Source organism: Leptonychotes weddellii, chromosome 3 (assembly GCF_054177405.1).
Source record: "Leptonychotes weddellii isolate Sample4059 chromosome 3, ASM5417740v2, whole genome shotgun sequence".
NCBI classification, from domain to species: domain Eukaryota; kingdom Metazoa; phylum Chordata; class Mammalia; order Carnivora; family Phocidae; genus Leptonychotes; species Leptonychotes weddellii.
In genome coordinates this window covers 46,576,086-46,590,285 of record NC_138371.1, presented here as the reverse complement: position 1 = coordinate 46,590,285, position 14,200 = coordinate 46,576,086, and the positions used below count along the sequence as shown (strand labels likewise).

Below are 14,200 nucleotides of genomic sequence, written 5' to 3'. Positions count from 1 at the left end.
TTAGAACACTTTTACCCAAATATTAAAGGAATGGAAACTAAAAATAGTTAATAAATTTTTTTAAAGATTTTATTTATTTATTTGAAAGAGAGAACACATGTGAGAGAACATTAGGGGTGAGAGGCAGAGGGAGAAGCAGATTCCCTGATGAGCAGGGAGCCTGATGAGGGGCTCCACAGATCCCCAGGACTCCGGGATCATGACCTGAGTGGAAGGTAGACACTTAACTGAATTAGCCACCCAGGCGCCCTTAAACTTATTCTTAATTACATTTTTTCTCTGGAATTAGGAAGAGACCCATATTACAATAGCAACTGAACCAAAATACTTATTTTAACTAAGGAAAAATGAGACAAAAGTTTTATGAAATCTGTAAAATTTAGTACATTGTACTTTGTAAATAAGTGATTAGTAAATGCTAGATATTATCAATAATCAACAAATAGTGTATCAATAAGCTAGGCAAAATAGTGCACAAGGGAAATGTTACTTTATTTATGAATCTTCCTTACCAAAATTTTTAAATTATTGCATTTATGGTTACTAAAGTTACTTTAAGAAATAAATAGATATGCAAACAGAAAACCTACAAATCTCTAAAAAGCTATTCATATTTTAATTTGTGGTAACATGTTATCAACTTTATACTAGCAAATGTATCTTTTGTAGCTTTTTAGAAACAATGTTGGATCTATTAAATTCTACAATCTATATGGTATTATAGTATTTGTTAAAACAATTCTATAAAAATATTCAATTAGGATGATTCTGAGAAGTTACTGTACAGAAATTTATAAAATATTACAGGAATAAATTATTAGAATAATAAAGATGTTAAAGAACAAAAATGTAGTAGTAAAAAAATCACACTGAAATAGCAACAGAATCAACTTTGAGAAGGAAAAAGGTTAATTCACAGGAATAACTGTAAAAATTAATAATATAAATGTTACCTCTGGGAATAATAATCACTGATGAAAAATTAAATTAATACTCTAAATGTAAATAATCATCTTTATAATTACAAGAAATACCTCCAAACTTATCTCCCTACACCTACTTTTGCTCTTCTATTCTCCACACAGCCCAGCCGTGGTAGCTTTAAGATCCTTTTACAATTAGATGCTGGCCTTTTTAGCTGGAAACCCAACTGGGCTATTGTTTCTTGCAGAATAAAATGAAAGACCCGAACCAGTTTCCCAAAACAAAGTGCCTCCTTCCACGCACATTAGATTTGCTTCTATAGTTGCAAAAGTGAGCTGGTATTTTTTACACACCTTCAAAAATGGCCTTGAAAAACCAGAAAGCTTGAATATTTGGAAAAGTAACCATCAAAAATTAGGGCTTGTTTTAAATCTTGAATTAACCAATTATTCATTTACTCATTCATTTATTTTGAGGCAGTTCTTAATCCCAAGGCACTTTTCTTTTACCTCAATTTAAAGAAAAATGGAAAAACCTTTGATATTTAAATGGAAAATTTTCAGCCCATTAACTAACTTTTAACAAAATCTTTGTTAAAGACAAGGCTTTTCTTTTTTTAAGTATAAGTAAGTCTCATTGACTAGTAGGGATCAGCAGACATATTTGCACTAAAAATTTCTATGTTTATCAGAAATTCATACTTAACTGGACATCCCTTATTTTTATTTGCTATATCTGGCAGCCCTATAGTTAAATGAAAGGCCTGATGATGACCAAAGGATCAAGAAGAATGAAAAGTTATGCTGAGTTGTAGGGGTACATCTTGTTATTTCTCTCTATGTGGCAACAAGTATCACTGATCTATGATTTTTTCTTTTTAAGCAGATGGATGCCTTGGAGAAACAGGTAAGATTTCCCTCTGCATCTGCGTCATTTTAGTATATTGTATTTGTAATTTTTTTCCTCAAACAGTGAATTTTTTTTTATTTTTTAAAAAAGCTAAACTCCACATATAGAAAAGTAATATATGAAGGAATCCATATTACACTAAGATTCTGAATTTATTTAGGACCACAATTAAGCAGAGCTCCATTCCAGAGAGTACATCATTATGTATCCTAAAGTATGTGTTGTGTGGTGTGCAGTCTTGTGGACTGGCTATGATGTATACAGATGTGAAATTAGCCTGGAAAATAGCTCAACTCCAACCAGCAGAGCCTGGCTCCTGAACAACATCTTCTAGATTCTAATCCTTCTCAGAGTCATCCAGTCAAGGGGAATTTTTATAATATGAGTGAGGGATTGACTTTCTTCACTTTAAATCACATAATTTAACTTTTTCCTGAAATTAAATTTCCTCTGGGCTTCCTTTGAAACTCACCTCCAGTCATCTTTGGATAAATTTATCAAAACATTCATTTCTTCTTCTTGCATAAGTCGATAAGCTGCACTCACATGGTGATTCTCAAGGACAGAGCGATCATTATACAAAAGGGCAACATCTGACCTAAGAATTAAAAACAAAATGTCCAGGAGAGGATTTCTTTTAGACTTCATGAGTGTTTGCTAAATATACTCAAGTCACAAGATATCTCATCAATAAGAATTCTATAATCGAACATTTATGGAAGTACTTAGTTCCTTTTTTTTTTAACCATATGATAGCTTTAAAAAAAATAGAGCGGTTGTAGGTTCACAGCAAAATTGAGCAGAAGGTACAGAGATTTGCCATATACCTCCTCACCCCAGACATGTAAAACCACCCCCTCATTATCAGTATCGCCCACCAGAGTGGTACGTTGGTTATAATTTATAGGTCTACATTGAACGTCATTATCACTCAAAATCCATAGTTTACATTAAGTTCACTCTTGGGGTTGCATATCCTGTGCCTTTGGACAAATGTGCAATGACATGCATCCACCATTATGGCATTACACTTTTCACTGCCATAGAAATCCTGTGTGTTCGGTCTGTTCATCCCTCCCACGCCCATAACCCCTGGCAACCACTGATCTTTCTTATTTTCTCCATAGTTTTGGCTTTTGCAGAATATCATATACTTAAAATCATATAGTATGTAACCCTTTCAGACTGGCTTCTTGCACTTAGTAATATGCATGTAAGTTTCCTCCATGTCTTTTCATGGCTTGATAGCTCAATTCTTTTGAACACCAAGTAATATTTCATTGTCTGGATCTATCACAATTTATCCTTTCACCTACTGAAGGATTTCTCAGTTGCTTCCAAGTTTTGGCCATTATGAATAAAGCTGCTATAAATATCCATGTTCAGGTTTTTGTGTGGACATAATTTTTCAGCTCCTTTGGGTAAATACCAAGGAGTGTGATTGCTGGATTGTATTGGAAGACTATGTTCCATTTTTTGAGAAACTATCAACCTGTCTTCCTAAATGGCTGTACCATTTCGCATTCCCACTACAGTGCATGAGAGGTCCAGTGGCTACGCATCCTCACCAACAATTGGTGTCATCAGTGTTCCAGATTTTAGCCATTTTAATAGATGTGTAGTGGTATCTCATTGCTTTAATTTGCATTTCCCTGATGACATATGATGTGGAACACCTTTTCATATGCTAATTTTCCATCTGTGTATCTTCTTTGGTGAGGTGTCTGTTGAAGCACATTTTTAAGTCAGGTCATTTATTATTGTGGAGTTTCAAGAATTTTTGTATATTTTGCATAACAGTCCCTTATCAGATATATCCTTTGCAAATATTTTCCCCCACTTTGTGGATGGTCTAATTATCTTGATATTGTCTTTTACAGAGCATAAGTTTTTAATTTTAATTAAGTCCAGCTTAGCAATTATTTTTTGTCATTTTTTCCTTTAGTGTTGTATCTAAAAAGTCATCGCCACATTCAGGATCATTTGGTTTTCTCTTATGTTAACTTCTAGGAGTTTTACAGTTTTGCATTTTACATTTAGGTCTATCCATTTTGAGTTAGTTTTTGTGATGAGAATAAGGTCTGTGTCTAGATTTTTATTTTGCATGTTCAGTAGTTTCAGATCCATTTATTGAAGAGACTAGACTATCTTTGGCTTATTGCAGTGCCTTTGCTCCTTTATCAAATATCAGTTGACTATATTTTATGTGTGTCTATTTCTGGGATCTTTCTTCTGTTCCATTGATCTATTTGTCTATTCTTTTACCAATACCACTCTATCTTTACTACTGTATCTTTATAGTGAGTCTTGAAGTTAGATAGTATCAATCCTCCAATTCTGTTCTTCTCTTTCAGTAATGTGTTGGCTGGCTATTCTGGGTCTTTTGCCTTCCCATATAAACTTTAAATCTGCTTGTCAACATCCACAAAATAATTTGCTGGAAGTTTGGGATTGCACTGAATCTATAGATCAAGTTGAGAAGAACTGACGTCTTGACAATACTGAGTCTTCCTACCATGAACATGGAATATCCCTACAGTGAGTTAGTTCTTTGAATTCTGCAACAGATTTTTGTAGTTTTCCTGATATATATCTTATACATATTGTTAGGTTTATGCCTAAATATTTCAATGTTTGATGCTAATGTAAATGATATTGTGATTTTAATTTCAAATTCCACTTGTTCATTACTGGCATATAGGAAAGTGAATTTTGTCTGCTAACCTTATGTTCTGCAAACTTACTATAATTGCTTATTGGTTCTAGGAATTTTTTTGTCAGTTCTTTTGGACTTTCTATATAGATTATCATGTAACTTGCTAACAAAGTTTTATGCTTTCCTTCCCAATCTCTATACATTTTGTTTCCTTTCATTGCCTTATTGCATTAACTAGTACTTCCACTATGATGTTAAAAAAAAAGGTGGTGAGAGAGAATATCCTTGCCTTGTTCCTGACCTTAGTGGGAAAGTTTCAAGGTTTTCACTGTTAAGTGTGAGGTTAGTTGTCAGTTTGTTGTAGATCTTCTTTATCAAGTTGAGAAAGGTCTCCTTTATTCCTAGTTTGTGGAGCATTTTTATCATGAATGTGCTGGATTTTGTCAAACACCTTTTCTGCATTTTGATATGATCATGTATTTTTCTTCTTTAACATGTTGATATGATGATTTCCTTAACTGATTTTTGAATGTTGAGCTTGGGAATAAATCCCATTTGGTCATAGTGCTTAGTTTCTTTTTAATTATCATAGTTTGAATATACTTATGCCTTTTCCTTACAATTTGTAATCCAGATACCTGTGAGATAATCTACATATGCCAAACAGAGAAAAAAAAATTACCTGATATCCTCATTCAATCATTGAATGAATCAATCCCTCTGTTGATGAATCAACCCGTTCCAGATAGTTGATTGCCAACTATTTCTTATTCCCTTGGACTAAAATTACTTTGGATGGAGGGCAGAGGGGATGATGAAAATCACTTGCTCTATTTATGATTTTAGTTTTTTTCTCCCTTATAATGTTGTGATTCAATTTGAATGTTTAGATCCTGCAGCATTAAATTAAAAAACCCCAAATTTAAAATGTGTGCTTTACCACCAATTTATAATGAACATTATATTTTAAAATGATGAATTCATCAAGGGAAGTTTTTGCTTTTCACCTGTCCATATTTTCACATCATTTGAGCAAATAAACTACTTCATACTGTAGCATTGTTTAACTTAGTATTCTAGAATAAAGTATGAGATATTCCAAGCATTCTCAGATCTGTATAATGGAGCCCTGGCTTCTTCCTCTGTCCTCTTAGGTTGCCAGATCATTTTGCAAATGTGGAATGGAAGCAGGACCACTATGTATAATGTATTAAAATGGTAAATCAACCCATATAAGTTGCCAAACTGGAGGCAACAAAAATAGCAAAAGTAAAGTCAAGTTAAAACCTGTGCAACTTTGCTTCCACTTGCTGCAATGCCCGGACTCTTCATTTTTCCTTCCTTGTGGTAGATATATACTCTGTCAGCATGAAAACTGCCTCACTAAGACTCACTGTTTTAGGCTTCTCAGTCAGTAGTACTGGTAATAGAACTGACTTTACCACTGAATGTTTACCAAAGAATAGGCAAGGATAAATGAAAGAACGAAAGAAACCTGGTTTTGGTTTTATCTTTTTGTAACCTATTTGAGTAACCTATTTGAGATCTGTATCTAATAATCTACTAAATAAACCAAGCTTTATTATTAATCCAACATAGGGGAAATGACCTATGAGGCAGAACAATTATCTTTTGTTTCTAGAATTGTCATAAAGGTGGAAAAACATATGTAGTTAGCTAATGGTACATAATTCCAAAATAGATTTCTTTGAATCTCAACCATGGCCTAAAAATTCTTTAGCCAATAATCATAACTCCGCATACAGAAAAGTACACCTGCAAACCTTGTTTAAGAAAGAACTGAATATATCTTGCCCAAGTATCTCCAAAAATTCACTCAGATCATGGGAAAAACTGACATGTAAATCACATATCATTTGTATCATATGGCCTCAAATCTAGCCATGGCAGTGTAATTACATGACATAACTCCAAGTATCACTGTCTTTTACTTTCAGCAGCAAGCAAAGATGTATCTTTGAACCAGATTTAATTGTAGCAATCTATTATGATTTTGTCTCATAAATCCAATAAGATTCTGAGAATACAGCACCATCTTAATGTTTGAGATGGTCTTTGACTGCTAAGAAAAGAACAAAACTCTAAGCAACATTCAGTATCCATGGTAACATGTAGTTCGGTATTTTCACAAAAAAGAAATTATTTCCATTTATTTACACTTTCAAGGATTTCATGAATTATAATGTCTATACTGAACTCAAATCTAGCATTGTACTACGTTCTAAATTATTTTTTATTTTGCATTATCCAGTATATAGTTTTCCACATTAGAAAAGCATTCTAAATCCAAGTAACAATGAGTAATATAAAATACAATAGAATTATTGATACTTGTAACATAAGACGTTATTTTTTCTTGGACAAAATGTAAAGGTGATAGGGTTTTAAAAGCACATTATATTGTTGCATTTGTGGTCATTACAACATTTTCGTTCATAGAATTTTCAAATTCTTGTATAATTAATCCTTTAAATTGATGCTGGTAGGCAATTTATAAGAAAATAAATAAAATACTAGACCTTTTCTCCCCTTTATATGCAGTTTCTTAATGTAAAATTGGGGGGGGAAATGAATTCTTCTTCCTCCCTGTCCTCTTTCTTTATTCCACCTTCTCCTCTTCCACCTCTTCTTTTTCTCCATTTCCTTCCCCTTCTCTGCAGTCCAAAGAATAAGGAAGTTAGGACTCTTCATCAGATGCAAATGGATGGTAAGGAGAAAGCTAGAAGTGATGGCCCGACACAGCTGCTGGAGAAGGCTGGTCCATTGCCTTTACTTTTCAAAGTAGAAACAAGAAGTGTTCATGGGTAACCAATCACTTGTTCCCTTCTCCAACTGCTAAAACTGTTGTCCTATACAGGGCCCAGCTCAGTAATGAGCCGTCTTTAATTAAAATCTCACTCATTATGGATTCAGTGGATGTAGAAGAGTCTTTGACAAACAAAAATGATCTGCCCGGTCTACATTTGCTTTGATGTTTGACACAACAACGGAACAGGTCCCTCTACTCTGCAAATGTGTAGGTTAATAACATCCTCTTGCACATGACCAGACCTCCAGGTCTGCCTTTCCCCTTCACAGTCTGTCAATCTCAGGGACTCTGGGGATAGACAGAATACTTTCCTCAATATTTCACTGTTGGAATTTCAACTCTTCCTCTGTCTCCATCAAGAGGGCACGTTATCTAAGCTCATCCTATTTCAGGCTATAGAAGACTGGAACTCACGTGCATCTGCCTTGGACATGGGGTCAGAGTTATATGAGTAGACTGGATTGGGATTGTCCCTCTTGGCTTCTCAATTCTGCCACTACTGCCATCAGCCAGCTATGTGCACACAGATTGGTCATTTCACCTCTTGAGGTCTTTGTTTTCACTCCTTAGATTGTGAGTCCTTGACTAGATGATCCATAATGTGGCTCTCTGTCACTTTAGTCACTGAAAGCTCTAAAAATGTCTAACCTTTTAATAAAATATTCCTATGATCTCCACATTAAAAAAATAATTTCCTATAGCTGCAAAATCAGTTGTTAGAAATATTGCCATTAAAAAGCAAATGAACAGACCACACAAAAATCTGTACATGAATGTTGATAGCCCTTTTATTCATAACCTTTATTCCAAAATTTGGAAGTAATCAAGATATCCTTCATAGGCAAATAAGGAAACAAACTCTGTCACATCCATAAAATGGAATATTGTTCACCAATGAAAATGAATGAGCTATCAAGCCATGAAAAGACATTGAGAAACCTTAAATGCATATTAAGTGAAAGAAACCAGTCTGAGAAGGCTTCATATCATACGATTTCAACTATATGACATTTTAGAAAAGGCAAAACTATAAGATATTAACAAGACCAGTGGTTGTCAGGTGTAAAGTAGGGAGGGAGGGAGGAATGAATAGGTGAAGCACAGGGGTTTTAGGGCAGTGAAACTATTGTGTATGATACTATAATGGTGGATACATAGCATTATACACATTATACATTTGTAAAACCCATACAATGTGTAACACAAAGACTAAACTCTAATGTGTACTATGGGCTTTAGTTAATAATAATGTATCAATAGTGGTTCATTATAACAAATGTACCATACTGATGCAAGATTTAACAATGGGGAAACTGTGGGGGTGGGGAAACAGAATATATGGGAACTATGTACTTTCTGTTCAGTTTTTCTATAAATCTAAAACTGCTCTAAGAAATAAAGCCTATTAATTAAAAAAAGAAAAAAAAAACAAAAAATAGATTTAGATTTCCCTTAATAAGACTGGAGGGTTCTACAGTAGTTCCAGAGAAACATCAGTCTCTCAACTTCCACCTCTATCTCAAGCATCTCTGACAGATGAAAGACTTAGAGAAATGTCAGGATCTTATGTATAGAAAGTTGGATCATGGTGGGTCCTAGATACATTCTGCCTCCCAGGCACTGAGATCTCTGTGCAACCGAAAAGAACACAGAGCACCTTTCTGTTATGAAATGAATGTCTCCCCAAAATTCATATGTTGAAGTCCTTACCCCTTGTACCTTAGAATGTGACTGTATTTGGAGATAAGGCTTTTAAAGCAGTAATTAAAGTTAAATAAGGTTATAAGGGTGTGGCCTAATCCAATATGGCTAACGTTCTTATAAGAAGAAGAGAAACAAGGAATGTGTACCCACAGTGAGAAGGTGGCCATCTGCAAATCAAGCAGAGAGGCTTCTGCAGAAACTAAACCTGCTGACACTTCTTGGGCTTCTAGACTTCAAAACTGTGAGAAAATTTCTGTTCTTTAAACCACCCAATCTGTGATTTTGTGATAACAGCCCTAGCAGGCAGATATATCTCCACTCTGGTATTTTGATTCTAATAACTGCCATTATTACCATCATTAAAAAATCTCATTTTCTAATTATTTTAAATATAGCACTTCACACTAAACAGGAAATAAGGTTTCTTTGATTTTTTTCAAAAGCACAATTTTATTACTTTCAAATACATAATGATACTAAACTGTTGCCTTAAATAATATGTTGTGAGATTCATCTCAGGCAGTAGATGTCTGACGTGTGTGATAGTTCAAAGTATAAGTTCTGGGCAGAGAGAAATTATCTGACACATTTTTACATTCTTTAAATTGCTAAATACGTCACTAAATATTTATACACTTTTCTTAATCAATAATTGATTGTAGCTTAAGGACTTTTGCTAAAATCCATTAAAACGACTTACTAGACATCTTCACTGTTATTTTTAAATTTTCTTAAAAATAATATGTAGAAAAATAAATTTCAAGTTTTAAGTTAGAAAAGTTAGTACTTCTTTGTAACTTACCTTGTCTGAATATGAAAGTTGTTTGTGGTTCCTGTATGCTCGTAATCATGAATGGCAGCGGCAAAGACCATTGCTAAAATTTCCAGTTCAGTGAGCCAGTGCTAGTAAATTAAAGAAAGATACTATCATATTTAGAAAGCAGAGGCCATGTTGTATTTCTACAAAAGAGATTTTCATTGCACCCAGTATAAGTAATCATATAAATATATTAAATTATTTTTATTGATTTTAAGTACATTTTTCCTTCCTGTTTCACATTTGTTGATTGTGCATAATGGATGCTTCATGTGGTCAATGATTGTTTCATGGCTTGTAAATTCAAAATACGGACATTATAATGTTCCTTGCCAATCAGAAAAGGAGTAATTTTCTATCATTTAAAAGATAAACCCTGTGTGGATTTTTGAATTCACAGACTTTTGAATTTGGGCTTTCATGAAATCAATGACAGTTTAGTAATTTTTTTAGTTTAGTAGTTTTTAACATAAGGACCCATACACCATTAAAATATCTTTAGCTCAACTTTTGTAGAAGACCCTACTATGAGGAAATTTTTCACCTAAGAGTTGAAAATATTCACTTTGCTCATTAGAGAACTGAACTTCACTTATATATTTTATATTAAGATTTGTAAAAGTTTCTAAGAATTTACCAAATTTGTTCTTCATAACACACATATCCTGACTGTGCAATTAAACTTAATAATAAAAGATAGAACAAGTGTTTTCATATAAAATCCAGAACACCTGCTTCATATACATTGATCTTTCTGTTATCAATTGGATGGTTTAACAAAATTTCTCTGCTATTGTAAGTCTACTCAGGTAATGTGGTAGTTTATTCATCACTGAAATTTTACATAACAGTTTTACTACACTATCCGTTATGGTAACCACAGGGAACCACTTAAGTCGAAAAAAAATAAAATTAAGTAAAATTAAGTGACTTTCCCAGGCACAGAAGCCACATTAAAACTGCTCAGTAGTCACATGTGGCAAGTAGTTACGATATGGAACAGTGCAGATGCAAAGTGTTTCCATCATCACAGAAAGTTCTATTAGATAGAGGTACAAGTAGGTGGTACTTGATGGTAGGAATGGAGGATCCCAATGATATGGAGCTTGCTCTTAGTAGTCTCATTCCACATACTTGAAACAATTAAATTGTACAAAGCAACAGAAAAATATAGTGTAAACTACAGGCATACTTGATAAAAGGTCACAGAAAAAGATACAATTGAAGGGCAGATAGAATGTCTATTTGGTGGCAGTAATCTTGGAAGAATGATGGACAAAAATAGTACCTAAATGCAATGTGAGGAACAGAGATATTCTAAGTAGAAAGAGCAAATGCAGAATGTTACTGTAGAAGGCCATATGGAAGTTGAATTGCCAATAGTACAACTGTGTTGGAGAGTCAAGTGGAATGAGAATGGGAAGAGAGTGCAGATTATGGGAAGAGTTGATAGACTACTTTGATTAGAGCTGATGAATCTGGATTTTGTATAAAATGCAAGAGGGAGCCATTGTAGGTCCATGAGTCAAAAACGAGAGGTGACAACTGTTGAATTTCATAATTGACAGAGGCATGACTGTATTAATCTTTGCTCCTCTTCACATAACCTATCATAGTAATTGGCACATAGTAGGAACTTAATATTTGTCTGCTGACTTGAATCCTACCAGGTTTGCATTAGGAGGAGGTAGTAAGGAGTAGTGGAAAGAGGCTATGGATAATCAGACAATTCTGGTTTCAAATCTTTGTTGACCCGGAGGCGAATAAGTTATTTACCCTCTCAGCCACAGTTCCCATGAAAATAGAATTAGTGGTTATTCCCTGTGGAATTTTAAGAGAAGGTTTTAAGTTAATGTATTCACTGTGCCTTTCACAAATCTTGTCATATAGTAAAATACAGGAAAAAATGTCATTTTACTGAACATATTACCTTAAATGAACTGTAGAAGGCATTGAGTCTAGAAAATAATAGTGAGCTAACATATCTTTAGTGATTGCAATTCAAGAATAAATGTCTCACAGCTGGATGACTGAAGCAGAAATGATTTTCAGAACCAATGGGAGTTAATATAACTAGCTATTTTGTGTTTATGGGTGCATTTAATTGTGAGTCATTAAAAGGAAGAATGGCTTCTATTATAGACTGAAGTGGGACTGAACCTTCAATGTCCCCAGTGAACTGTGGAATTAAACACCATGAGGGGCACCTGGGTGGCTCAGGTGGTTAAGCGACTGCCTTCGGCTCAGGTCATGATCCTGGAGTCCCGGGATCGAGTCCCGCATCGGGCTCCCAGCTCGGTGGAGAGCCTGCTTCTCCCTCTGACCCTCTCCCCTCTCATGCTGTTTCTCTCTCTCAAATAAATAAATAAATAAAATCTTTAAAAAAAAATAAAAAAACACCAAAATGAATAGCAATTGAAGTTAAACCAGGTTTTGTACCCCCAGAAACTCATTGTTTTATTAAAAAAAATGATCCTAGGAACAAGTCACCAATTTTCTTAAGTACATCCTATTTTTTCTAAAGATTTTATTTATTTATTTATTAGAGAGAGAGAGAGAGAGAGAGGGCACGCATTGGGTGGAGGGGCAGAAGGAGAAGAGAATCTTAAGCAGACTCCTCACTGAGTGTGGAGCCCAATGCAGGGCTTGATCTCCGGACACTGAGATCATGACCTGAGCCAAAACCAAGAGTTGGACACAGGTGCCCCTTATGTATTTCTTATTGATATATTTAAGATTAACAGATTTAACTCTGATTTTAAAAAAAGCAATATTTAATATCTACAATAATATAGAATATGAAACTGCAATTATAAAAAACACTACATTAGGGCAGCAGAGATGGATTTTAATTATAGATGATCTCATAAGTATTTAAAATTATTATCTTCCTAGTTGTCAAAATTAATTATACTTATTTCCTGTTTTTAGTCTCATTATTCTCTGCTTCCCATAAATAGTACTTCCTCCATGAATCCCTCTTATTTATTGCCACACTATGGCCCTAATAATTTAGTTTAAATTATAAAATAATTTAGGGGCACCTGGTGGCTCAGTCGTTAAGCTTCTGCCTTCGGCTCAGGTCACGATCCCAGGATCCTGGGATTGAGCCCCGCATCGAGCTCCCTGCTCCGCGGGAAGCCTGCTTCTCCCTCTCCCACTCCCCCTGCTTGTGCTCCATCTCTCACTGTGTCTCTCTCTGTCAAATAAATAAATAAAATCTTTAAAAAAATTATAAAATAGTTTGAAGAGAGTGAAATGTTGAACTCTCTCACCTAATTTAAAAGCACATCTATTTTGTATTAGTGAAAGTAGAATTTTGGGCTGCATTTTAGTTCCTTAGCTGTTCATTCATTTTACTACACTGGTGCCAAATGAGAATTCCAACTCAGAAAATGAATGATTGAATTCATGGATTTTGTAATTGATTCATGAGAACATGCTAGAGAGAATGAGGCTGAGTCCTATCATTCCTCCCAACTAGCACAGTGGCCAGTACATAACCTACATGCTTCTGGTTGCTCAAGGGCAGATGTAAAGAGTTACAATGAGGAGTCATGAGCAGTGCAGACATTGTGCTTCCTCTAAACTGCAGTTTGCATTTTGCCCAGAGAAATGCTCAGGTAGACCAACTCTAAAATGAGCAGTCTCAAATCATCCTAGGGAGATGCTGACTGCCATCAATAGTTTTTATAATGATGTCAGAAAGAAAGGAGAAGGAACTAACATTTTAGCTAGACGGTCTCTTTCGATTTGTAGAATCATGCTGTTTTCCATTTATAAGGTAAATGTCTTTATCTTTACTTGGCAGGCAACAAAGCTGACTCCTACAGAATTGGGTCAACCTACCAAAGGTTACATAGCTATCAAGTGGCAGAGCAGGAATTCAACCCAAAACCTGATTCCAAGGTTTCTGTTCCTTCCAGAGATCACAATATTCCTTCTATGGATGATGACAGCATTCGTTAACTTGAGGGAGGCAATATGCAGAATACATTTTTCCAAGGTTTCAGAAGCAGAATTTCTAGGTAGTTTAACTGGGTATATTGATGGGTAGAAGCTCTAAATAGAGCTTTAAGACTTGTGATGTAAATTTTCATATCTGAATTATTCAGTGTGTGTGTGTGAGAGAGAAAGTGTATGTGTGTATATTAAGGTTGGGAGAATTTCAGGTCAGAAAATCACATTGACCTATTAGTTCCTGGTGTGTCTAAAACAGCATAATTAACAACTCTTTTAGCTAAATGATAGGGTTGGACACTTTTTTCTCTAGTCCTTTGAATAGGATAACACAGTTTGCTATAACTTATCCAGTATAGAAAGTGAGTGTTATAATAATGTTAATACATAATACACATAA

At 34.5% G+C, this 14,200-nt stretch overlaps 2 protein-coding genes across 11 annotated transcripts in view; one reads left to right on the top strand and one right to left on the bottom strand.

Moving 5' to 3' along the window:
- PDE1A (phosphodiesterase 1A) overlaps positions 1-14,200 on the bottom strand; it is a 236,040-nt gene that overhangs the window by 44,399 nt on the left and 177,441 nt on the right. For both annotated transcript variants that reach the window (XM_031035677.2, XM_081814036.1), the window contains exons 7-8: positions 9,826-9,926; positions 2,306-2,431 (exon numbers count right to left, since the gene is read on the bottom strand). In XM_031035677.2, the coding sequence (XP_030891537.1) occupies positions 2,306-2,431; positions 9,826-9,926 (227 nt within the window). The remainder of the gene's footprint in view (positions 1-2,305; positions 2,432-9,825; positions 9,927-14,200) is intronic.
- The window catches only part of LOC145720507 (uncharacterized), a 55,011-nt gene that overhangs the window by 25,908 nt on the left and 14,903 nt on the right, over positions 1-14,200 (top strand). For 6 of the 9 annotated variants that reach the window (XR_014143486.1, XR_014143482.1, XR_014143484.1 and 3 more), the window contains one exon: positions 1,807-1,830. The exons of 1 other annotated variant lie outside the window; for it this stretch is intronic. Coding sequence is in view for 2 of the 8 variants with exons in the window: in XM_081814037.1 (XP_081670163.1) it covers positions 1,807-1,830 (24 nt within the window). In the remaining 6 variants the exon portion in view is untranslated. The remainder of the gene's footprint in view (positions 1-1,806; positions 1,831-14,200) is intronic. 2 more of the 9 variants (XR_014143483.1, XM_081814038.1) reach the window with 1 other exon arrangement.